The sequence below is a fragment of the Tympanuchus pallidicinctus genome, unplaced genomic scaffold, assembly GCF_026119805.1.
Source record: "Tympanuchus pallidicinctus isolate F22 unplaced genomic scaffold, pur_lepc_1.0 scaffold11, whole genome shotgun sequence".
Lineage (NCBI taxonomy): Eukaryota > Metazoa > Chordata > Aves > Galliformes > Phasianidae > Tympanuchus > Tympanuchus pallidicinctus.
The window spans coordinates 22,894,591-22,922,224 of NW_026294627.1; the positions used below are offsets into that span (position 1 = coordinate 22,894,591).

The window sequence follows — 27,634 nt, forward strand, 5'->3', positions numbered from 1 at the left end:
GAACAGCAAATAGCGATCCTTCTGTGTGGGATCTTCCTTAGCACAAATGATCACCAGTGGAAAATAAAACAGATCTATGGCATATACAACATAAAGAGTAATGTCTCATAAAAAGAGGTGGGATATCAAAAATTCAGGCTAAACCCTGGCTGCCTAGCACACTGCATTTTCTCAAAGGGAGACTATACTTTATTTTTTTCCATACAGTTCAACTTAAAATTTGAGGTTTCTCTTAAATGAAGTGTCTTCATTCTTTCAGGTTAATATCATTTCATACCTCTGGTGGTAGGGGAGTGGCAGCTAGAGGTGAGATGAAATTTCCTAAGGCACCTAAAGTGGCATGAGTCATCAACGTTTAAACAAGTGAATCTCACTCTAGATAAGCATTTTGCTGTTTGGGCATTTGGGTATTGCTCATGTGTTGCTGTTTTACCAGATGCCAACCAAGGCTTGATTTTATGAATTATGCTGAACATGTCCTGTCCTCTCCGACACTTTCTGTGGGATTTAGCTGTCTCCACACCCATTGCAACAGAGATGAGCATGAAACAACTGAGGAACCTCTGCATGGGCATCAAGGGAAACTGATGGCCTGAAATAAAGCCTCTTGTTGAGTTTAGACATTCAACCCCAATGCTAACATAAACTCACATATATACACCAGCATAGTCTTAAAAAAGCATTCAAGTTCAGAAGGCTTCCTATCAAAGTAGGAGTTCTGCAAAATGTAGATGCTTTTTCATATATCTGGTGCAGTCTTCACTTTAATGCAGACTCACTTGAACGTTCATTCCCTCGCTTTAAAGAATTTCCTGCTTAAAAAGAAGTATTTTTTTTGAGCTGTTATTCTTGTGTGGTACAGTCAGAAATGAAAACAAAACAGGATATTAGCCTCTCAAGCTCAGCAAAATTGAACGTATGCTACGTGTTATAGAGGTACTTGCTTTGAGGAAATTGCCAGCAAGTTCCTTTAGCAGGCCACAAGATTCTGCAGATCTGACTCACATTCATACCCTTCGGTCAGCAGCTGCGTACTGCTGAGGATGATGTGCCACAGCAGTGCTGTTCTGAATGGGCTCACGGGTGACTCCGGTGCGTACATAATGCAGCATAACAGCAACAGCTTGCGTGGTGACAAGAGATGATGACTGTGAGCCTTTCTCAGGGATTTGGTAGAACAGAAAGGCAGTCAAATTATCATGTGTACTGGTATTTTTGTAACTCCAGTCTCTATCTAAGGTAATGATAATTAGACAAAAGACTTTCAGTCAGTCACTTGACTGATATGATATGAGTTTAAAACATGACCATCCTTTTCCTCTCACCCTTATTTATTATTATTGCCACCCTTGTAGGAGTTTCCAGCCTAAAAATAGCAGAAGAAGAATTCTCTGCTTCACAGACTGATGTTTTGGTGGGAACTCAGCTGCACCCATGATCTTAGATGGCCACAGTATGGAACGGGGCCCCAGTGCCTCCATACAGGTCTCACCAGATCACAGGGACTTGGGGATCATAACAGAGATCTGGAAATACCACAACAACCTTGCTGCAACAAGGTTTACTAGGAATCATTGGTCATAGTCCTAGTTTATCATTGCGTTCTTTTCACTGTGGCAAAAACAGATTGCTAGAGATGAGCAGACAGCAGGTCCTTCTATGGGTGTGCCAGTCTGTCTATTTACAGAGGTTACTCCTCTCCTCATTAGCAAAACAGCTCATCTATTGAATGCAATTTAATCAACAAATGGGGTTATCCTTGGCAGATTTCTTCAACTGAAGAATGACTCTCCTTTGTAGAGATCAAATTGTACAAACACTTTTATTTGATCAAAAAATTAGACCAATTAAATGCACATTTGCTAAGTAAACCATTTGGATGTAGTTCACTTAAAAAAAAAAAATAAAATAAAATGAATATCCAATGTTAAAGAGAGCAGCAAACCAGTGGGCATGTCACAATGTCAGCTCAGTTTTCTAGAAGAGAATATCCTAATCCACTTACACATAAACAAAAATCCTGCAGCCTTTTTAAGTATTTCCTCCAGATAGACACAAAAATGTGTTTGTTTGATGGGTGCAGAGGAAGGGGGTCCCATCTTCACAATCTGGGCTATCTCACCACTATTTAGAAAGCCTATCACTCTAAAGCCTTTTCAGAATGCATGAAGAGATAGAGAATAACATCTTATTTAGCACACCCACTAAGGATTAGGCTTTTTATGGGTTCTTAGCATCACTATTTATTTCTTCTATCTAGTTATGAGCATGTTACAGAGGTTATTTTGTCAAGCCATTTTCATTTAATAGCTAATTTTGAAACGTTTCTGGTTAGCATTACATTTTAGGTAGCACAATTCCCCTGCTTCACAAGTGAGTTCTTGCAGTCCCTTCTCTGCTCCTTCGTCTTGTCCTTCTCATCCTCTTATGATGTAAATGCAGCTCCTGGTTTATTTTTTTCAACCTCCAATATCAAGATTCATTTCATTTTGCAGGTCCCCAGAAAATCTTACCAGTTGCTGAACCCCTATCTTTACTGGCTCTGGGGTCAAACCTGGTGAGCTTTGAGCCTCCTTTACTAATGTACATATTCACCATGGCCCACTTTATCCTGATCAGCATCCATTTGAACATCCTCCCCTTTGAAAGTAACCACATGCACAGAATGAGGATCCTGTTGCCATTCTTAGCAGCACACATGGCAGCAGGAGGAGCAAGACTAGCACCCCCATTGCCACCATTTACCCCACCAGCCCAGGGCTCATGGCAGCTTACCTTTCGCAGGGGCAGATTAGGAATGCAGTGCGTGTATGTGTGGTTCTTGAGGCAACTCATTTCACAGACTCAGAAATAGAAAGCATATCACTGCAGCTTAATCAAATTAAATATTCAAATGAAAGAAATAATTACTAAAATTTGTCTTGAGACTGGGTGAGATTAAGTCTTTGAAACATCATTTTTGTTCTGCTGGCTATAATGAGTAAACTAGTCTCTAATGATGCAGAAAAGACTGGAGGGTTTGGGTTATCACCAATGGAGAGATATATATCAAATGAGATGAGCAGTGTGGCCATTAAAAAGCCCTTGGACAGTACCTCTGCCTTACAAATGACTTTGATAACAGCATCAACAAGGCACTGACATTAACTTAAAAAAATCCTAGACACACATTTAAATTCACTGCCAGTCTATATGGAAAAGAAATAGTTCAGTGGCAGAGCTGCCTGGTGAAAATTACTACATCAGGTTTCAGCTCTCATTATAATCTGTTAATTAATGTGTTAACACAAGATTCCTGAAGATCAGCAAGACCAGCACTGCCATCAAGTCTAGGCATGCAAAACACATGCCCTGCACAGGTCCAGAAAATACAATAGGAGTACACATCTTCACAGTTAACATTGTATGTCCCCTGTTCATGGTCTTTATGTATACCAGGAGGAAAAGCTGAAATCTTTCATGTGGATTCCTTCACTGTTTTAAATGGGGAAACGGCTCAATTTATGAAAATAAATGAATGGGTCAAGAATCAGATGTAGAAGGTGGTCTTGGCTGTAAGCACGACTGTATTTAAGGTCATAGTTTCATAGAATCATGGACTCATTAAGGTTGGTAAGGATCACTAAGATCATCTAGTCCAGCTGTCATCCCCTTACCGCAGCGTGTTCCTCAGTGGCACAGTTTGAAGCTGCCTAAGTGGATTTTCAGAAAAATAACCAGGAATAGTAACACTTTTCTGCACCCTGAGGAGAGCAGTGACTGAAGCCTGCGAAGGGGCAGGCTGTCAGGAGCTACAAGTAGGCACTGCAGGAGCAACCTTTCATGCCATTTCATGCTTGGCATGCATGCACCCATGAGAGGCCAAATGGGCTGGTGAGGAACCGATCCAGACTTCTGGAAAGGACTGACTAAAACCAAACCCAGCTTTTCCTTGCAACAGCTGCTGTTTTCTTGGTCTTTCTACTGCATTCACTTTCCATGGATCCAGGAATCTGTGAGATACTATTTTTCTGCTAGTTAACTATATGTTTGCGTTTGCATAGCTATCACATGCATATTTTTCAAGTATTAAGTGCAAATAAAAAAATTTAAAAAAATTGCAGGAACTTTTTATACTTCATTGAAAGAAAATATTAATAGTACAGAAGGATATTAAAGTTCAGAAAACAAGGTAAGGCTTCTAGGGCACATTACACATCCCCTGGATCCCCTGGGTGACTTCCAAATCATAGAATGATAGAATGTTTTGGGTTGTAAGGAACGTTAAAGAACATCTGGCTCCAATCCCAACGCCATGGACCAGGATACCTTCCCCTAGCTGGAAGAAACATCTGTCACGTAGATTTTGCCCACTGTTCTTTGCACTGGAGTTACTGAGAGGCTTCTACGAGCCACGCACGCACAGCTATGGAAAGAGTTTCTAACAGCAGCCACAAGGCTTAGTTCATAGTGTCTGGGAATGGGGAGCTGTGTGAATGCTTTCTTGGAAACTGGAGCTCAGTGTGCATAGATGTGGGATGCTCAGTCTCTCCTGCTCCTGCATGAAGATTGCAGGTCCCCTTCCTTCTCAAGTAATGCAGGACTAGAGAGCATTTGCAGAGTAGGAGAGCAGCAGCCACATTCATCCTTCTAGCTTAACAAGGATCTGCACGTTCATTCAAACATCAGATCCCAATCATCTACACTATCTCCCTGCTGGTTGCCTGTCCTCTATCACCCCAGTGATCTCTCTAGAGGTGACTCGTTCTGAACTGTGTGGTTGTGAGCCCAGCTTCACTGCATTTTTGGCTCTCATTTAGTGTCAGCACAGACACTGCTGGTTGCTTGCCTGTGAAAAGGCAGTCACAGGGAACAAGAGTTGTTTACTATCTTCCCAAGGTTGTGTATAACCAAAACCATATTCCCAAGCTTGGATTAGAAGGCTATAGGCATGCCATACTTCAAAGACCACTAACTGCTGTCACTGTGGATTACCCCAACCTGTGACACGATGACCCTGCCTACCCTGCCAGGATCTCTTGGAGTGTTCACTCACATATTGTAAGACTACTCCATCTGATGTCTTAAATATAAATACACGTACATTTATTATATTTTATAATATTCTGCTGGAAAATATTTTCAGGAAACCACCCTGCCTTAGCACTACATCAGAAACACACAATATGAGTACCCTATTCTACAAAACTGGGTTACTCCTCCAAACCTGCATTCAGATATTCATTTGCTTTCATGGACAGTGGACAGAAGAGTATGATGCAACTGAAACACTCTGATGGAAACTTACCCAATTCAAACTGGTTGGAAAGGTTGCCACAGGTTTGTCTGACTTCTTCACTGTCCCATCCAAGAGGATAGAGAGCACAACCAGAGCCAATCAACAGACCTACGGAGGGAAGAGAGAGAAGTTTACACAAGCAATTTCCATTAGCTTAAACACAGGCTAGAAGTCAAGCTGCCACTGAGGAATCTCTGATTCAAAAAGCAGCAATTTTTATCCTGAAAACAGTAGGAAATCATTTGATCTTGTATTGCTGCATTCTGGTTTTCCAGCTGCTTAGTGTGCTGGAGGTAGCTGGGGTGGCTCAGCACCAGATGCCAGCCTCAGCTTCTGGAGCTGCTACCCAGGAGCTTTTAAACTCCCCTTTGACTCTGCTGAACTGCTACATGCACTGCTTGGAAAGCTCAACACAGGGTTAAACAAAAGCTGTGTTAATCACAGCATTTACAAGCTGATTGCTTCTGATTAATTAAAACAACAATCAACCAGGGTCTATCATGGTTCCAGCAGGAGAAAGTAAACTGACAGTTGTGCTAATCCCTTGTCATTTTCTTTTGTTTTTCACCGCTTCAAAAGCCAAGGAAGAGTGATTTCATGTCACCTGATCAATTCATACCACAGGTACATGCTGTACATTTTCCTTGTATTATTTCAGCAAAAACAACAGAGCTCTTGAGCCATTCTATCTCTAATTGTGTTTGGCTTAACATTCACAGCACACTTTCTTTCTCCAGTCCTCACACTGTCCAAAACAGATGCTTGAGCTAAGCAAGCCCTTTCGCAAGATCTTGCTGGGAATCATCCAATGGGCCATGATTATTTTGTAGAAGTGGCATTTTTATCATATTGCATTCTCAGCTGTCATGACAGCAGCTGCCCAAGAGCAGGTGTAGCTGTCAAAGATCTGTTTGTTTGTTTTTTTTTTAACAAGGACAGCCAAGAGAGAATAACTATATGTGTGCTAAATCATTTAATTCTACCACCTTTGTCTCAGATCTTCTGTATAAGACTGGAAACAAATCACTACATAAATAACAGACTGGGTGCTATTTGAAGGATGAAAAGGCAGACAAGACCACAGAAAGTTGGCAGCGTGGATTTTCAGCAGTACCTTTTACCTGTTAAGTAGACTGGGACAGGGTTTCAACTCCTACAGCCATTGCTGGCAAGCTTTGGGCATGTCCCTTGGCCTCCTACCACCTCACTTTTCTTTTCCTGACAATAAGAATAAAGGCAACGTGGTTGCTGGCAAAGTGCCTCTGTTATTATGCTCCTACTGCAGCAAAGCCCTGGGTGTGATGGCAGAGGCCCTATGGATGTCACACCTGTCTGCTAAGAGTCCAGAGAGTGATTCTGACTCAGAGCCTGGGCTTAGCTGTGCATTTCTACAGCCTCTATCCTCACGATACCTCAATTTTTTATACTGCTGACACTCCTGTAAGATACAAAAATCACTTCTTTATATTCTTGACTTGCTTGAAGATGCAAAGAAGCTTTATCCCACCCTTCTCCACATGTTTTGATGCTCTTAGCACCTTAGCTGTAACCAAAGGAACAGCAGCCCCTCCAAGCACACCTGTTACTGTTCAGGGCCCAGTGTTCACTCCTCCTTAGATCTTCTTGCTACTCTAGTTTACTTCTTTCCCTTATTCAACAGACACTGCCTGTTCCTCTCTCCATCCCTACACAGCGTAACAGAAAATAAATCATTGAGGCAACCCCTCTCAAGTGCAACATTCACTCAGCAGCTGTGAAGGTAGAGCAGCAATTGAGGCCACATGAATGCTAGACCTTTCAGGACTTTGCTTGGCCTAGATGTGGTTGCTTCTAATCTTCTCACTACCAGCTCCCACAGTATCATCTGATTTTTTCCCCAGGGCTGCAGAGCTGACAGAAGCTGGTAGAATCCATGTAAATGAGAGTGCCTTCTCATTAAGTTCTCTGGAAGGATGTTTCTCACACAAGAGAACTTAGGCCTCTTATTAACAAATATAGACTCAAAACTGTTAAAGACAGCTTAAGATTTTTGCAGAAATACATAACTGATTCTCATGTGCACTTCTAGAGCAAGAAGGTCACTGCGAAGCAATTACAGCATAGCTGATGTGCTAGGAGTGGGCAGGACCTACAGGGCAAGAAGGAACTTCACTACTGATGATAAGGAAGTCTGGGGAAGACAGAATGAGCCCCTGAACATGAAAGGCAGTTGATGGACAGTGTTATCCTCATGTTGGCTGTGACACAGAATCATGGAATTACAGAATCATTAAGGTTGGAAAGGACCACTATGATCACTAAGTCCAACATGTGATCCAACTGTGTGATCCACAAGTCCAACATGTGCTGCATCTGCATGGCTCTTGAACACCTGCAGGGGCAGTAACATCCCACAGGCTGCCTGGTAATATCCAAGCAGACCAGCTCAGAAAGGTGCACGACTCTGTGTATACAATGGTGCGGATCTGTCCCGTTGTTTTCAGTAGCATTCTGCATGACTGCAACAAAGCTGGTACCACTACAGTCTCAATAGGCAGTGAATCTGGGAACTGGCATTTCAATTCCCTTATTTTATGTAATACAAGTGTGAAATACGCCAAAAGCCCGTAACGTTAATAAGACTTGGATAAGCGCACTTTAGTTCCTTCCTCCCCTTCCAGTCAATCCACTCATGTTTGTAAGCAACTAAACGTGTGGATCAGACCTTGGGAAAGCAAAAAGACTGCATGCTATTATCTCTAATAATCCATACATGTGCTCACAGCCAATTTGTTTAATCAGAGACGGTAGTTTCTGTGGAACAGCTGCAACCTCTATTTAAATGTCTAAGTTAAACACAAGGGCCACAAAGCCAGCGGAAATCATTAAGCTAATTATGCTGCTTCAGTAGAGAGAGGTGACCAGTTTAGTTCACCAGTCACACCCTGTCCTGCCCCATGTTAATGAATTTGGGCAGTTATGCTACTCAGGACACCACACCCATCTCTACAGCTGCTTAAAATGCTTAGGATGCCTAGAGCATTCCTTAAGAAAGGGGAGGAAAAGAGCCACTGTGCTGTAATTACCATCATCTGTCATCTTTCATTATCCACTGCAGTCGTATAAAGTAAGACAAAGGGGAGGGAAATAAGCAGGTCCCTAAATGGCAGCTTTACCAATGGGGCTGCAGCTCAGAAGTACCTGTTGGATGGGGCTGGGTGGCAGTGGAGGTGCTGGTGGCACTTGGCTGCTGTTTGGTGCGCTGTATCATGTGCCCTCTCTCTCTTTTTTTTTTAATATATATTTTTTTACATTCAGGAACAAAAAGAGCTGCTTAACACTGTGCAGAGCCTGAGGATCTGTGATGCACTGCTGTTGCAAGCATCGTGACTTAAACACAGCCAATTGCAGTAATGCAAAGCTGGTATTAAGTGCTTGGCTCCAAGACTTAGCCCATTTTTGTTCTTTGTATAGCACATGAAGGGAGCTGGATGTCTTCAGAAAGAGAGCTAAAACCAGCCTATATGCAAAATGAGGAGCTGTTCAGACTCTCACAACACAGAACATTGGAGCTTATAAAAACACTGTGTGAATGCTCTGCCCTATGGCCACTGCTGTGACTTTACCTTCGGCTGTGAGAGCCCTCCTGGCTGACCACACTGACCTTAAATGAGCGGAGTCCCCAAGTCCTATGAGCTGTGAAACTACAAACCAGGGGAGTGGATGGTTCAATAGCAAACTACCCAGAGTGATCCTCGTCCTTCCCAGATTGCCCCACCTGTCACTCTTGCTGAAGGAATAGTGCATGATCATACTTTAGTAATGCTTAGCATCTAGAAGACAATCTTGTTTGTCTGAAGGTATGATTGAAAATAATTGCCTGTGGCAATTATGCATATGGATGATGATGCTGAGCAGGGGGTGGTGGGAAGGGGACAGTAATTACATTAGTGGCTTGGCACAGATCAAGGCTTCATCTCTGAAGTGATAAAGACATGATTTGTGGCATGTAGCAATCAGCTTGTTCCAAGAGGTAAAATATCAACCACTATTAATAACATCAGGAACAGCAATTCTCAAACAGTAAGTACAGAAGGATTAATAAAACAGGAGACGTTAACCAGATTTGCCTACATCACTGCACTCAGAAAGGCCAACAAAGATGGGGAGAAGCTAATGCACAAGAGCTGAAGGTTGCAAATCCCTGTGGCTGGCAGTCCTCAGCCTGCTACTGTGGGAGCCTCACTTGAAGTGATGTGCCTCCATAACTTTTGTAGGCATCACACAATAAATGAATTGTCTGTAACTCTTCTAGCAGTCCATAGCTTACAAATCCTGCTTTACAGGCTCAGTTCTTTCCCTTGCTTCTTGAAGGCACAGCATGCACAGTTCTTACTTGCCCCATTTCTGTTCTGTCACCAGCCCATTTGCTCACTGCACCCCCAAAAGTCCATTAAATAAAGCTAAACCTTCCTTAGAGTCCTCTCTTCTCCCTTGGAATTCAGATAAATCTGAAGGGAGGAAAACCCATCAGTTTGATCAATACAAAGAGGTTGTGATGGCAGTAAATGGGGCACTTAGCTTCAGACTTAGCCTCTGAGTCTTGTGGCTAGAAAATGCGTTTTCAAATGGGAACAGAACCCATGATGATTTTCCTTGATTATGGCCTTTTTAAGAGCCTGCAGTGCTTTCTAGATGGGCACTGAAATTGTTTTCCTCTTTGTACTTCCCAGTTACAGTTATCCCCTACCAGCCAGACTGCCTGCACCATGGCCAGCAGCAGGGGACTGCCTGACTGTGATCTCCTGGGATGCCCCGCCTCCAGGAAGGAACCCAGAAACACTGTGGAAACCCATCTACAAACATAAAAGCATGATTCATGCACAGCTGAGAGAAAACGAAAGCAAAACCTTTTGTGCCTTTTGAGCAGCCCCTTTCTAGTGGGAAAATTTATCTTAAAAATATGTTTGTCCTTCCTTTCCTCTTCTACTTTTTCTCCTTTCATTTTTGGATCTGACCAAAAAGAAACTTTTTTATTTTCCTAGGCATCTCTAATGAGTACTGCTCAGATCTGACAGATATTCAGGCCATCTGGACATGCTGACAGACAATAATTTGGAAGTCATCCCTTTCAAGACCATTTCAATGATGATTTTTTTTTCCTTTCACATTTTTTCTCCATTAGCTGCTCTGAACCTTCAAGGATGATAAAAAGTTTTCACATTCCCATCTGTCACTTGAAGGTACAGTAATATCTACAAGGAAAACAAAACCAATTTTTCAGTGAGGCACAGACTTTGGCTCTTTGGTTCTTGTGACTTACAAGCTCTCCTCACTGTAATGGTTTTAAAGCTAGAAAAGCTTTACCTGCTAGAAAAGTGAGCCCGCAGCATGAGAATAAAAGTGAGCTGGCACATGAAGACTATCTGCTGTTTGAGATGTACCTCAGGCAACAAACAATAGGGTTTAAAACGAATAGGTTAAAAATCGTTATCTGAAATGCTTAGAAGAAACAGATTCTGAGGTCTCTACTCAGGGAAGTCAACCAAGCAACAACAGCAGAGGGTACAATTGCATATAACATGAAAGAATTCAATGAGGGAGTCACTTGTCTGGGTGTCCATACAGGCATCAGAAGCACAGAGCGGTGGGGAAAGGGGTACACTGATGGAGATGGCTTTTATGTTGCCCTGGACTTCCAGCTCTCTTCACAAGGGCCACGGGATGGGAGAAGGGAAAACAGTTCAGGGCTTCACTCGAAGTGAAGAAACAGAGAAGTGAGAAGAGTGGAGAAATCACAGAGTTGCTAATAAACAGAAGTGAATAGTGTCATTTCATAAAGGCACAAATGTCAAGGCAAAGCCCTTCAAAATCGGTTCTGGGAGGCAGCTCCCACCACCTCCAAACACTGAAAATCACCCCCTGAAGTACTTCTTGCAGCTAGATTTTATAAAGCAGCAGTAAACATATTCCACAGTCTGCATGGGTTGGCACTAGATAATAGAATACCCAAGAGTTTAATCCTACTTTATGTATGCAGGAGGAGGAGTAATATGATTTTTGAGAATTAGTTGAATTACAACGTCTGCTGGATATTTCACTAAAAAGTCCTTTATTACTATTTATTATACAGCACTATTCACAAGCATGGAGATTTAGAGAGACCTGAGAAAACAGTCAGCTGTTTGTGCAAGTTTCATATTACTAGTTATGATTAAGTGAGGCTAAGACAGACTCCTGACTGATAGTGGATGCTGTCCAAAGGCTACACCAACAGGTAAGAGAATGAATATGCACTGAAGCAGGGGCTCCAGGCTAACACCCTTACTATCCGATCACAGTCTCTTTCTTCATCCTCTCAGCCAACAAAGATACAGGTATTTGGTACCAAGTAGGGCATCCTTCAGATAGATCCACAGGTCCCGGGGGATGAGAAACAACAGTTCTAATTTGGAAAAATAAAAATAAAAGAAGGCTTTCACTGTAGCAGTTTCTCCTTAACAATGAGTGTTAGATGTGAGCATTTAGGTATGAGACATTCTAGCATCACCAGGTGTTTTCCTTTGTGCTTCATTTAGTGTGTGCTAGTGGAAGAGTTAAGTGGGAAGATATCATGAACTCTCCAGTATTTGGCCACAAGGCACAGCACTAAGCAGTTCGGATAAGCCCAGATTTAGCAGCTTCTGTTTGCTAAAGAGGAGGTAAGAAAGTGATTATCATGGTCATGATCACAGATTGGTCCTGCTTTAGGCACAAGGTTGAACTATATGACCTCCTGATCCTCTGCTACCTCTAAGTCTTCAGAAAACTGTTTTTCCATCTTTCAGGCACTTCTGCTTAAGGCAATCAGGTTCAAGTCATATGTATGTGTAGAACTCTACAAACATCTGAGCAGGAAGCTAGTAGTACACATGGTATATTAAACCTATAAAGATGCCTCTGTGTGAGCACGTTAATTTAGGCCTTTGTTAGTGGAAGGAGTCTAAGAAGGTATATTTTGCAGCCCAAAGAACACATACAAATTGGTCTGTGTCTGGAACACATCCAAGCTTACCTTGCTGTAAGACAGCAAAGATACATGGGGACTGGAAGACATGACACAGAAGTGCCTGGGAAAGACTGTCCCCCTTGGACTGGCAGGATAACAGACATCTCAAATGAGGTCAGTCACTCAGTTGTGCTCTACCAGCAATACTGACTCTGAGTGGGATTTGGCTGTCCAAGCACAGTCTCTTCTATCAGTTCGAGCATTGTTCAGCATCTCACTTGGCCTCCAGCTGCCTGTCCAGAGAAGTGCAAGACTCCCATGAATCCTCTGTCACACATGCCAGCCCAAGCAGAGGTTTTCTGGACCCCAGGGTATCTCTAATATCTCTAAAGCATCCAGATATGGAATCTAATGAATTTTACTTATTTATCAGTTGATCTTAATGTAAGTTTAGAAATCTATCTGAGGGGAAAATATCCGTATTGTAATCACCTTAAAAAACTGTATGAATCCATAATTAAATCCTGCCTCAAGTTACCTATGCTTTATTTTGTACTTTATCTTTCTGCCCTCATTCTGCTCTGAAAATGCAAATACCCGGATTCCTGTCATAAACCCTTCCTTACTTTATGGAGAGCGACCTGAAAGTTAGAGGACAAGATTAAAAGAAAAAAATGTCTTGCTTTTGGGTGTAAACCTCTATGCTGTATCTTTAAAGGAAGTTACCACTATGGAAACAAGTTGTTGCTTCAAAATGGTCCTCACCTGTCTCAATTTCTACACCAATCTACATTACTCAGGACTGCCTTTGGTGAGTCTCTGCATCATTTCTCACAGAGCTTGTCACAAAGAAACACAATGATTGACATCTCTTGTTCTGGAAAAGATGTGACCTGTTCCAGCTCAAGACAGAGTGAACTGTGAAGTGGAACTGAGATGCTTGAAGAACTCCAAAGAACACAGAAATTTCACTGTCAGCTCATTCTGTTTGGCAAGCCACAATCACTGCTTGTATATTATGAGAAAAAGAAAAAAAAAGTCTGATAGTTATCACATGCCATCAGACTTTTTGATGTGACAACCCATCTGTGTGCTCATCCCATCGTTTTGTGGCTCAGAATCAAAGACATGACAGTTCAGAGTCTAGAGCAGCATATGGCATATGACATAGTGTATTTAAATAAAAGTCACTCAATTAGAAACACAGGGATGCCTAATATAATTAATAAAAAGTACTTCAATAACTATCTTCTCAGGATACAGAATTCTCCATGTAGTAGTCATAGTAGTTAAAAACCAGCCATAAAGTCTGTGCCAAGCTCTAAGGATTTCCTAGAACACAAACTGTGTTTGTCCCATGGCGGACCGTGAGGAGATACTAAGGAGATGCACTCTGTGTCAGTGAAGATGCCTAACTGGACAAAATGGATAAATGGGCAGGCATCGCCACATCATTTCAACACAAACTTGGTAGACTGAAATTGTTTAGAAGTGCTCAGGAAAAGCCTAAAGCAGGAACTCAGCCCAACTCTCCTGACCATCACCACAATGATGTTGTCTATACATTATCCCATCATTTGGAAATAAATACATTAAATCCCACAAAATTGGTTTTCCATTTCTATTAGACCAATAATCTGTGAAAAATAACAGCTTGTAGATGCTGGATAAAGCAACAAATCTATCCAGCTAATTGCTTCACTTTGATGGCAGGTCACCAAAATGAGATGGAGCTGATGCAAAACATATATCCAGTAGGGGAATACTACATACCAGGCCTCCTCCTCATTAATCTTGAAGACTACTATTGTTTATTTTTCAGTTTATTTTACTTCTGTTGAGTTGTCCACAAACCATGGATTACTGGAAGATCAGCTACTGCACATCTTACTAAAATCTCTGCCACAGTCAAGACCTGTTGGCAGAAAATAGCATTTTCAGTGCATCGATTGCAGATCCCCTGGCAAACCATGTTGGACTTTCAAGCAAGTTTGTACAAGCAATGAAGCAATCTATATCTAGTAAAAATAATTGGATTGTTCTGTACTGCTACTGGACAGTCTGCAAGACCTCTCAAATCAAAGAAGTTTGGAAATCCCCTTCTCCAGAAAAGAAATTTAGAAAGATAAACTACTATAGTACTGTAAAAGTCAGTGTTAGGTACCAAACACAGCTGAGAATAATTTTTCCCTTTATACTATTCTCACTGGTGATTCACAGGCTTAATCCTCCCTCTACTCTTTAAAAACACACATGCCGGCTTAGTTGGTACACAGGTCCATAGCCATCAAACACATATTTCTACAGCTTACAGCTCTCAGGTGGATATGTCGTAGACAGCTAAGTGTTATTAAATGCTTGGGAACTGGTGAAGGAGGGGATAGTTTAATTTATTGCTTGCTACAGCACCTACAGCACTTTTTAGCAGCTTTTAATACCGTGCTGCTTGCAGAGCATAGAAACATAGAATCAGAATGGTTTGGGTTGAAAGGGACCTTTAAGACCATCTAGTTCCAACTCTCTGCTATAGGCAGGGACATCTCCCTCTAGACCAGGTTGCTCAAAGTCCCATCCAGCCTGGCCTTGAATGCTTCCAGAGTGGAAGCATCCACAACTTCACTGGACAACCTGTTCCAGTGTCTCACCAATCCTACAGTAAAGAATTTCTTTCTGATGTCTAGTCTAAATCTACTCTCTTCCAGTATAAAACCATTTCCCCTTGTCCTTTCTACATGCCCTTATATGAAGCCCTTCCCCAGCTCTCCTGTAGGCCCCTTTCAGGTGCCGGAAGGCCACTATAAGGTTCCCTCAGAGCCTTCTCCTCTCCAAGCTGAAGAGCCCCAGCTCTCTCAGCCTGTCCTTGTAGGAAAGGTGCTCCAGCTCTCTGATCATGTCATTCCTCTGGACCTGCTCGAACAGCTCCATGTCCTTCTTGTGTTGAGAGCCCCAGAACTGGATGTAGTACTCCAAGTGGGGTCTCACAAAAAGAGTGTAGAAGGGCAGAATCACCTCTCTTGACCTGCTGGTCACAATTCTGTTGGTACAACCTAGCATATGGTTGGCCTTCTGGGCTGCAAGCACACATTGCTGGCTTATGTTGAATCTTTCATCAATTGACATCCTCAAATCCTTCTCCTCAGGGCTGCTCTCAAGCCATTCACCACCCAACCTCTATCTGTGCTTGAGATTGCCCTGACCCAGCTGCAGGACCTTGCACTTAACCTTTTTGAACTTCACGAATTTGACGTGGGCCCACCTCTCAAACCTGTTCAAGTCCCTTTGGAAAGTATCCCTTCCCTCTTGTGTATCAACTGTACCATTCAGCTTGCTGTCATCTGCAAACTTGCTGATTGTGCACCTGATCCCACTGACCACACTGCCTACAAAGACTGCAATGCACTACAGCACTGGTTCCAGAAACAATCCTTGAGGAACGCCACTCATCATCAGTCTCAACTTAGACGTTGCACCATTGATCACAACCCTCTGAGTGTGACCATCCGGTCAATTCCTTATCCACTGAGTGGTTCATCAATCAAATCGATTTTTTTCAACCAAGATGTCATTCAGGACAGTGTCAAACACTGCACAATTCCAGGTAGGCTAACATGCAGTTAAGATCATGAATTGATGTGTGCATGAACACAAGTGTACTCAGTGCATTTTGCCTTTGTGCTGAAATTACAGTGTAAAATTAAAATAAACAGTGTCCAGGCTAAATAATAACAGACTGTGAGTGAAATTATTCATATGGCTTTCCCAGTTAAACTAAAAAAAAACCAAAACTATTGCCCCTTCTCAGCTACTTTGTTTTCTGTAAGAGAAATGCCAAAGTTTCTCTTTGTGTGGCATGTTGTGCCAAGTTTCAATGTGTGGCACTCAAAATGCCTGTTTCCATACTATCTACTGTCACATTGTTTGCTTTTTTTGCATGATCTTTACATGCTCTGAAGTTTGCTTCATGTGACATATATATATATATAATATATTCAGCAAGTACAGAATATGGAAATTCCTATGCCTTCTTTCCTAAGGAATTCAAGCTCAATAACTGACCCAATTTCCTGAGGAAAAAGTACTCCATCAAGTCAATTTCCCTCAAAGTGGTCCCATTTTTCAGTTTGCTACAAGGTGTGATAAATCATAATTTTGGAGAGAAGCTGTAGGTTTTTGCAAATGTATTGCACATCTGCAGCTCAGAAACACTTGGCGCTGCCACTTATCCTCTTCAGAGAGAATCCATATGGACAACCTTACCAGAATCCCAAGCATACTTCAATCTTTTTACTCTAACTAGGTTTGCTTCTCCCACGATGAGCTCTCCAGCTGACCTCTTTAAATCCTCTCCTCCCCTCCCACCTGTGAGCTATCTCAAGGCAACAGAATAATGTCGGTGCACCATCCAACTCTTTATGTTGACTTTTTCTTTCTTTCTTTCTTTCTCCTCTATCATTTAGGAAATTTCTTCATGCACTGAGCATACTTAAACACAAAAGACTTGAAAACCTGGGCTGGAAGCATCCCATGAAGAAGCTGTTTTATCCATCCTTTTGCTTCAAGTCAGGAGAAACTCAGCTAGCTTGTACCTTCCAAAACATAGGTCTGTTTAATCACTTATTAAAGCCTCTCACAATGAAGATCCAATCTCCTTCTAAGAAAACTTGTTCTTCTGTTTCTGTGTCTTTAAAAGAAGCTTTTTTTGTGTTGTCTCACCTAAATCTTTCTTGTGGCAATTAAGTTCGCTTCTCAAATCACAGTCTTAGCTAAGCCCCTACCAGGGCTCAAGGAGCACTTATTTTATTCCCCCTTGCAATACCTTTATATGTATTTGTTACCTGGGACAACATCCCCTTGTCTTCTCTCCACCAGCTTTTCCTGCTAGAATTGGCCATTCCGCATAGTCTTCTCTATCCTGAGAAATATTTATGAGTTGCTGTCTAAATTTATTTTCATGAATTTTTCCTTCAAAAAATTAAAAACAATGCCAGAATACAACCAGACCGACCAAATAATGAATCAAACTTGCTTCATTCAGCAAAGAGAAGTGAAAAAGAGAGCTAAATCAAGCTAAAGGGAGACATTGAAGGTGATGGTAGCACTAACTAGCAAAACCTTAAAATGAACTATGTGGCTCTTAGAGCTCATTACTATTCTCTCTCCCTAAAAACTTTTTAGAAATGATGCTTATGATTAGCAAAGACTCTCCAAGTACATCTTTGCTATAAAGCCCGTCCTTGATAAAAGTCTATCAGAGCCAGGATGCCATCCCCAGCACTTAACATTTCTGTTCCAATTTACAAGATCATTGGCTTAATGGATTAATACTTGGGAACTGGAACACGCAATAGCTAGATACAAGCATGCACTTTTATTCAGACTTAGGAGTGCTAAGTAGCAATAGCAGCATTAGTTAGACCTCCTACAGGGATTGAGGGAGAATGTAAGCAAAACAGATATAAAGAGAAAATGACCAGGCTATGAGATGAATGTTAGATGACTGCAGAAGCAATGGATTATGGCACCTAGACTACTGATAGAACTTTTAAGGAGGAAGTCTTTTTTTTCCTCATGTAGTAACTGCTATCTCCATTCCTTGTTCGAAACTGGCTGAGCCCGTGGTACATCCAAGATCCTTTTTGGCCTTCTATATTCCAGATCTGAAACAGCTGACCTTATTATCAGCATTATGTTTACTTCAATGCAAATAAAACCACCTGCAAGTGTTTCAAAGCCAAAGCTGTTTGACAGAGTCGTGCATTTAGAAGCCCAAGAGTGAAGCTGGGTCTATCTGGTGTGCAGGCTCTCCTGGTCTGGTTACAGAAGCTCAGCTGCTCTCTCTCCTTTGCCTGTGGTTCCTGCGCTTGGCTCCTGCTTTCATGCAACAGGAGCCTGCTGGAAAATGTTGCCAAGAGTCTCATCCTTAGAACTTTCCCTGACTCTTTCAATATATGTCAAATATTTACATGTTCTTGTGTGTTACAAATGTTCTTGTGTGTTAAGAGTGCTGGAGAACCATAGTAATAGTAAACCCAAAATGACACAATGAGACTGAGCCCTTTTCATGAAAAAAAAGGGATTTTACCCATGAATTCAAAAAATGTGAGTTCACCTTAGGCTTAGACAAGGACTGGAGTAGCTATGGCCCCATAAGGGCTATGGGGTATATTTTCAGACATCTTGAAGTCCAGCATACAAAAATACATGTGACCTTCCAGTCCCAGTCTTAAAATCTTATTCATTCATGTAGTGGGGGAAAACTGGCTCCCATGAAATCCATGAGAATTTTGCTGCTGAGTTCAGTGGAGCCAAAGTTTTACCCACAGTCTTTAGGTGTGTATGTAGAGGTGGAAAATGTTGGAAATTGTTCAAAAGCGGGTGTATTGCATCTCTGACCTTCCTCAGCTTTCTGGTTAAAACTGGAGCACTACTCAGTAACTGCTTTAAAAGGAGTGATATTCCCTCCCTCTAGGATCTGACAGGACTTTTCCTTGTCTAACTTATGTACTCCAGGGGCAACTCTGCTGCAGCACAAATCATCTCCAGAAGGATCAGAAGAGTCCTAACTAAGTCAGAAGCATGGAGATCACTTTTATCATGGCTTTTCTGAAATGTAAATGTTCATTTTAAAACGAGACCATCACAGCTTCTAGGTCCAGCTGTTCCTCCTTTTTCTTTGTATTTTACTGCCACTGAATCCTTGTTCTGAATTATCAGAACAATAGATTCAGGAAAGGGGGGTCAGTCATTCATATTCCCCTGAGAAGAGAAGATAAAAGTTTCATTTCTGAAAGCTGATGTGCCAACAGCGGATAGTGGGGAATTGGGATTCCTGTTTAACTGCATGGGAGCCTTTAGTAAAGTTTATTAATGAAACAATTTAGATAAACCCCATTTACACATTATTTGTACTAGTATCTTGGCAACTGCTTCTTTGGCATCTTGAACACATCAGGAATTTTAAAGAGGAGGACTCAAATGTTGCCTCAAACTGTAAAAGCTTTGACAGAAGTGGGTCTGGTAATGAGTTTTTTCTCTTTTTCTGCTTCTCCTTTCTCTTCCTCCAACTAAAAACAATTTTCTAATATCCTTGGCATAACTACTTTAATGAAGCATAATTTATTTGATCCTTGCACAGCCCCCTTAGGATTACTTCTTGCAGATAGCCAATTATAAACTCTTACATACTTTATAGCCCTCATTATGTGTGACAGAGGCACACTAATAAATAATGCAAAACCCTTTTCATACCCCGACTACCTTTTGAGAATACAGGGGTCTGGTGTGGAACGAAAAAGCACATTGTAATGCATTCTTATTTCTAAATGGACTGAAAAACTTTCCAGCTTCAGCTTGCTTCCTCAGGACACTTTTTTTTTTTCCCAGACTGGACTCCTGTGGCTTGATTCATTACGAGATAAAAATCAAGTTTATATAGAAAGGTACCATGACACACAAACTGTCACTGCCCAGGCACTTCCTCGTGACATCCTGTCAGCGGCAGAAAAGAATGGAGATCTGGAAGCAGAATTGACCAGGTTGAATACAAATGAATGGATATTCACTTGCAGGCTTTTCAAGGTAATGAACCAGAAAAGGCTGTGGCCCAAAAAGCACTTTTCATCCTGGCCACTCTGCCTGTCACATGCAGCTTCCTGACCACCAGTGCTCAGCTGAAGGCTGGGAGGAAACCAAAGCCCTGGCTGCACCTCAGCTGGGAGGACTCAAAGAACCAAGCAAACCATGCAGAAAAAGTGGGTTGAATATATAAGTACAGTCTGATGGACTGCTTAGGAAAGGAATTCTATTGTTGCTACTCATTGACATGATGCTAAGTTTTGAAGCAAAAAAAAGGTCAAAACTGTAATGGCTGAGAAATATTATTACAGTCATTGCAGAGAGCAATTTCCAGTGAGACAGGAATGCTGTGGCCTGTTCCTGCCAGGATCCTTCCCTGTGCAATGGTTACGTTACTCACTTTGTCCTAGAAGCCTTCTTTTTCCTATATTAGGAAGAGGAGGTAACAGTTCCTTAATTAATAGAACAAGGAGGTACAGTGTACAAGGCCTGAAGTTTTGCAGCCTGGAACAAAAGTAAAACGAGCAGTTGGGTGAACTGCGATTCTATTCAAAGACTTAGTGTGGACCTAAACTCATTTCAACTTTCTATCCTTCTCTTTAGCAGTGAAAGAGAACACTTAGAAAGAAAATCAAACTAACAAGCAACTAAAGAACCCCACCATTTCCAATGCCAGAGCCCACCCCAGCCCTTGCTCCAGGAGTGGACACACCATAGGCTGCACGTGGTGTGCTGGGCCCTGAGCGTGCAGCTGTTGGCACCAGGACACATTTGCCACATATCCACCACAATACAATCTCCACCTGGTGTCTGTGGCTCGTTGCAGCCTGAGGTTCTCACAGACATCTGGGCCTATAGTGTGTTTTAGCATCTCCGCACAGCTTAACATAGATGTGGAACGAGTGGGCAGAAAGAAGAAAGCAGAAGGAAAAGAGGCAGAGTAACACAAATGCCTTAGGTGTGGTGAAGTTAAAGCCCTGCCACTGAGTCCTGCTAGATTACACAATTAACTCAGCAGTCCTTCATAGCTGGCCGCAGGGATGGCAACGAACAAAAGAAACAAAGACTTTCAACTTTGCGCACAGCTACACAGAAGTGATCTGCCATATTAACTACAAGGTTTGACTAATGTACACTGAAGCACTCACCTTCAATTAGCCGTTTAACCCAGCAGATCAAGCTGTGATCTGAAAAGGCTGAGATATGGGGAAGTGCTCCTCTTGCAATAGCAACAGGGGCTGGCTACTGTCATGGATGCGATAAGCAGGTATAAAGGAAGGTTTATAAGAAAAAAAAGAATAGGCTCATTAGCAGGGTCTGTTGTGATAGGACAAGGGGAAATTATTTCAAACTAGAAGAGTTAGATTAGATGTAAGAGAGAAGTTTTTTACAATAAGGATGGTGAGGCATTGGAACAGGTGCCCAGAGCAGTGGTGGATGCCCTGTCCCCAGAAACACCCAAGGTCAAGCTGGACAGGGCTCTGAGCACCTAATGGAGCTGTGGGTGTCTCTGTTCATTGTGGAGGAGCTGGACCAGATGGCCTTTAAGAGTCCCTTCCAACTCAAAGACAATTCTATGATTCTGTGATAATCCAGCAGGCTGACAAATCCTACAACCCCTGCAATAAACAAAAACCACAATATATTTTCGTTTTTGTACAGTCCTCCACTTATGATTATTTCATTGGCTACCTATAGCAATTTGGAGCAATATGTTCCTGGAAAACAATGCAAAACTGTCAGCTAAAGATCTAATCATCTATCTCAGGGTTTATGAGTGCACCTTTTGTTTGCTTTTAAGTTAGTAAAGTAAGCATAAATTAAACATGAGTTTGCAGGCAACAACAACAAAACTCAACAAACACCTGGTATTTTCAGTTAAAATGTCCCTGGAGAAAACAAACAAACAAGCAAACAAACAAGCAAGCAAACAAACAAACAAACAAAAACCTTTTATGTGAAAATTAAGCAAGACAAGGTTTTGGTGTCTATAGTCTGCCTCTATTAAAACCATAACAACAGTATCAGGGTAACTTCAGCAAGGTCAGCAGCAAGAACCTGGATAGGACTATCTTCCCACATGGCTACCACTGAAAGGTGGCTTGAAAAGCCATCCTTTCCCTCCTGCAGCCCTCTATTCACAACTGTCCCATCATCATCTCTCCTTCAGCTGCCCCAGCACGATATTGCCACAAACATTTAAGTGGCTACTTGGACACTACCACAGAAGAAAATCACCATTTTTTCACTTCCTAAGAGTGAGGGGAAGAAGAGAGTCAGGAATGAGAGGCTGGCAAGCAATGAATACTTAAACACACTTAAACTATATAAGAAAAAAGTGATACAGATTGCTGTGTCCCAGGTCTCTGATCATAATAGATCTAGAAAAGCTGCAGAAATTGAAGATAGAGAAGAGCAAATTACACCCAGTCTCACTCCTCAGGAAGGCAGGTTCATCCCTAAGGTCATACATGGTGCTTGCTGCCTAAAGCACGTTGCTCTCATCTGTGCTGAAAACCACGGTGTGGCCAGTCCAATTTCAAAGGTCCCCAAGCAATAAAGGTTTATGGCCTTTCAGGGGCCACTATTCCACAGCCAAATGGATCACTCTGGTCTGACTTCAGGGGAGCAGTTAAATGGAGACTTATATCTACCCCTCACCAGGAAAATATATTTTGGAAGTGTCTGTACTTAAGAGCTCTCATAGAACAATTTTCCCTTCTGAATTTAGTTCTCTGTCAAGAGGTGTTTCATCCCACACTGCCTATCGTTTCTGAATGCCTTTCATAGTAAATCAAAGGGTCAGTCTGTGAATTCCCCTCTCATTTAGTGTGTATCACAGAAAGTTCATTGAACTGCACTGCATCCAGAGTAGAAAAAACACAGGCACTGATGTTTGGGATCCCATGGCACTTCTATATTTAATGGGTGCACACTGACCACAGCACTCCCAGAGCCAGTTCCAGGCTTCACATCATCTGAAAATGTCACATCTCTTTGCTACATAACAATCTGTTGTCCCACCATGTTAACCTTCCATTCCCATTGCAGGCTCTGCAATGAAGTAATACCTAAGTTTGATATCTGTCATCAGCTTCACCAAATACTGTACTGTGATGGCCAGCAGCACAGGACAACACCAATGGCATCCACAGACACCTCAGTCCACTCCAGAGCACAGCGACCCACCCTGCCTTGTCCTGGCCACCTAGAGAGGTGAGCAATGGGGCATCCAGTGAGGCAGCTCCCCCTCGCCAAAGTAGTTAGCTCTTTTGATGGTTAATGAGAAGCAGAACAGGACGTGGGTGAGTTTCATGTCAGAGCTGAGCAGGCCAAATGGTGCTGATACTGAGTAGCTGGCTCCTCCTTACACTGCCAGCTGCTACATCATCTTTCCCCTTCTTTTGGGCCATTTCAGGCTAATATGAGCTAGATCAGGAAACGACACTGGCAAAACAACAACAATAAGCCACCTCATTTTTATATGGTTATTCTGCAAGCTTTAACTTTCCAAAGTGACTTACTGATAGGCAGGAGAAGTGCTGTGCCAAGGGAAAAGGGCCACCCACCTTCAAGGTAGCCAGCGAGTTTCCTTAGGAAAATTAAAACTATAGCCTAAATAATCTTGTTTTGAGGCCCCTCTGCAGCCAAAATGAAGAGGTGAGGACTCCAGACTGAATACTCCAAGGGACTGAGGGATCGGGCACCCACTGAGCCCCAAAGGGATGAACAGAGCATGGGTACCCATAGTGCTATGGAGCACTGGGGTAGCTAGGGCTGAGCAAAGGGTTTCGGAGACAACAGCACAGAAATGAGGCAAAGAGGGAACTGAAGGCTGCAAATCTGACATTGAGGGATAGTCAGAGACAGATAAAATAGGAGCAGGATGGAAGCTGAAAGCTAAAGGAGCACCAACTTTTAAAAAGGTGGGAATAGCTTTTATATTAAAGGCAGTTTAAAGGCCAAGGAGGAAAAGATTGTGATAGGAGCCATAAACTCAGATTACTTGCATCAATAATGGAGGATAAACTGTTGTGCAATGTGAAGGGGCCCTCCAGTAAAAAAGGCAATTGGTGTTAGAAAGAGGTTTCTTAAAAGATAATCCCTTCTCAGTTTTCTGATATACAGCCTTGCTACTGTACTGCTCACATTCATTTGTTATAATGATCTGCCTAACTGCCTAATAAGTATCATTCCGTCTGTCATCAGAAAAGGAGTTCATGACTGCAATAAAAAGCTTGGATGCAATTCAGCAATCCAAAACACCACGGCTCTAATTTATTCATTCATTTAGTTTTCAGTGGTGAAGTGACACCGGCCACAATAGTATTACATGAGACTGGTTTAAGTATCCAGGAGAGCTCAGGGTGTCGAAAATTCAATTCCCATTGCCATGGTGAGAAATGCATACCATTGAAGAGAGCTTAATGCCCAGGGCAAGAAGGGTGGTCTCCCTGCAATATTCCTTTTGAACACAGGCAATGTACTCACATAGAGCATTATCACAACTCAAAACTTACTTATTACTCCAGCTGGGGCTGAAGGTACCTCCAAATCTCATCTGGGTAGAAGCCACTTCCAGGTAGCAGCTGTGCTGAAAATATGCTGCTGGCAATCACCAAATAGATTCACCATATCATCTGTTACAAAAAGTTCTCTGCAAAGCTGTACAAAGACAATGTTTTCTATTGCTTTATGAACAAGATGAGCCTTCTGAGGGCCCCTCCATCATTACCATATCACTCAGCTGACAGTAATTCATCTGGTTCAGGATTTTTCCAAAAGCAGAATGGGACACCAACAACTTTCTTTAATGACTCTGCACCATACAATGAAGCTAGGTGGGCAGTTAGCAATGTAACGTCCCCCCTTACCCAGGAGTGCAGCTTGTCTTCCTTCTGCAAAGCCATAGCAAAAGGAGTCTTTAACTTCCACCATTAGGGAGTGCTTCAAAGCAGGGGTGCATGAAGCACCACACAAGGTCACACTCGCTGTATGCCCAGAGGCTGCTGTGCCACAGACTGGGAGGAGATGTTTTGTATTCAGCTTTACAGCCTTCTGGCAGGCCTGTGAACAATAGTCAAGACAATGTTGTTCACAGAATTATAAAAAAGCAGCCCTGGCTTCCATGTCCAATTATATTTAAGCCTTTCTCTATGAGTCTGCCTTGTTTTGCTTTTCCCTATCAGTCAAAATGCCTCTTGAACGGAGAAAGTGTCTGTTGCAAACAAATGATGAAATGAGTGTCAGTAAAGTTCCCACGTCAGTAGGGTCTGTGAAAAGTGAGGACAGAGATATTGAGATTCACACCGTTTTCTGAAGGGTTGCCCAAGCTGGAATGCCTTTCATTTACAGCCTGCCTTTGCTAGGAAGCCCTTCTGCTTTGGTGAATATTACACAATTATTTTTTTCCTCCAGCTCAGGAACTCAGGGACAGCCCTTGGTTTGTTCCACTGCCCAGAACAAATCCCCAGCAAGACCTCATTCTTCAGGGAAAACAGAGCCATAATACAAATGTTTTCTAATGGGAGTGCGAAGAATGAAAGGTAGTATAATTTAAATCACCAGATTGAGTCAGAATCATAGAAGCATAGGATCATAGAATCATAGAATGGCGTGGCTCGAAAAGAACCACCATGATCATCTAGTCTCAACCCTCCTGCTATGTGCAGGGTTACCAACCACCAGACCAGGCTGCCCAGAGCCACATCCAGCCTGGCCTTGAATGCCTCCAGGGATGGGGCATCCACAACCTCCTTGGGCAACCTGTTCCAGTGCGTCACCACCCTCTGAATGAAAAACTTCCTCCTAATATCTAACCTAAATCTCCTCTGTCTCAGTTTAAGACCATTCCTCCTTGCAGTCACATAGGATTGAGGTGTCTATAGGAACAACCTGCCTCACACCAACTGGAGAGACAATGAAAAAAGGTCAAGGCAAGTGTATGTGTGGCAGATGAAGTGTTCATCCTGGGATTTCAGCATCTCAGCAGATTAGGGCTACAGTCCATCCCTGCTTGTTTAAGGGCTGACACAATGCCTATATTTCATGGATATTTCCAGTGAGTCCATTGTGCAGTCCCGAGTGGTTAGGGAATAGCTAACTACATGCAGATCCTGTGGAAGAAAAAGTGACTTGTAATGTTCCCTTGTTGCAGCTGTGGAAATTCCAGCTCAGTTTTCACGGAAGCTCCTCAGCAATCAAAGGGGAAAGGGGAACTGCAGGATCTCCTCAACAGCATTTCCAGATGATATTTTATGGCAGAGATGTCCAGAAACAGGCAGGCTGAGTTCTTATGCTGAGCACTGGGCATAGATGGCTGCTACTTAAAAGCAACAACGAAGAAATGAAATGCTCATGAGTTTTATTTAGTGGTGAGTTGTGAAAGACTCCCATGTTGACCATAGTAGAAGAAAATTATCACAAGATACCTTGACTTAAGCTTCTTTGTGCGGAACTTCCTATGCTGCAGTTTCCAGCCGTTTCCCCTTGTCCTGTCTCCACTCACCACTGAAAAGAGTCCGGCCTCGCCACTCTGCCCCCCACACCTCAGATATTTATAGACCTAGATCAGGTCCCCTCTCAGTCATCTTTTCTCAAGGCTAAACAGACCCAGTTCACTCAGCCTTTCATCATAGGAGAGATGCTCCAGGCCCTTCACCATCTTTGCGGCCCTCCGCTGGACTCTTTCCAGGAGATCCCTGTCTTTTTTGTGCTGGGGAGCCCAGAACTGGACACAGTACTCCAGATGAGGCCTCACCAGGGCAGAGTAGAGGGGGAGGATCACCTCCCTCGACCTGCTTACAGATGGAACAAGCTGGAGATGAAGACTAGAAAAAATAAGACATTAATAGACAGCAAATCCTATTTCAGCTCTTGAGAAGAATATTAGTTTATCCAACGAACAAACAAAATGCTTATGTCAGAAAATATCCAAAGAGCTTATTATTCAAGGGCCTCCTTTCTCACCTCTCCAGCAAAAAAAGAGTTAACATCAACTTCACAGCCAAGGAGATTATCGTGATCCTCTTATGGATGTGGTAGCACTGCAGCACCTTTCTGAAAGGCAGGGAATGCTCTCTGCCTCTTGAACTGTGGGCAGCCGTTTGCCTGGCAGAGCTAAATTAGGTCAATCCATGCAACAAAGGCAGGCAAAGGCTGCCTACAAAAAATACTGCAGATGAGGAGCAACAGCCCTCTGCCTGATTTTAAAGGAGTTAGTGTGGGGGCTGGGTTAGACTTCTGCCTTTATTCCTGAGAGAAATGCATTATGTATTGGGATTAAATCACCAATATTTGAATGTAATACTTCACCAAATATTTTAACGCACTACTTACTACTACATTGAGCTGAGACTTTACCAAAGGAGGGGAGACTTGGTCTGCAGCAGCACATCCAAGCCCAGCCAAGTCCTTCTTTACCTCTCCCAGCAGGTGGGGACGCATGGCTCCCAGCAACCCCATCCCCATTCTGTCCTTCCCACCCCCTTTCTCAGCTTGCACTTCCAGCATAGAACGGAGCCTTTGTCATGGCTCAATCCGTTGGTGAACTCTTACCCTCCAGCATCTGCATGTGTTGGGCTGCGCTCTGAGTGGAAGCATCCCCTAGCACTCCACCAGCAGGATCAGTCCTGAGACCTGTGCCTGGACCTCCATATGGTTCAGGGCTATTCAGTGTGAAAACAGTCTGGGGATTTGCAGGCATTGAGATGGTATCATCATGGGATTTAAAGCATTAAAAGGAGGGAGAATGGGATTAATGGATGTTCCTTCATTTCTAGGCTACCTCTCCATCAAACACCGCCAAGCTGAAG

At 42.6% G+C, this 27,634-nt stretch overlaps 1 protein-coding gene across 1 annotated transcript in view; it reads right to left on the reverse strand.

The window, feature by feature from the left end:
• The window catches only part of LHFPL6 (LHFPL tetraspan subfamily member 6), a 135,670-nt gene that overhangs the window by 9,109 nt on the left and 98,927 nt on the right, over positions 1–27,634 (reverse strand). Inside the window, exon 3 of the mRNA XM_052670882.1 lies at positions 5,288–5,386. Coding sequence (XP_052526842.1) covers positions 5,288–5,386 — 99 coding nt within the window. The remainder of the gene's footprint in view (positions 1–5,287; positions 5,387–27,634) is intronic.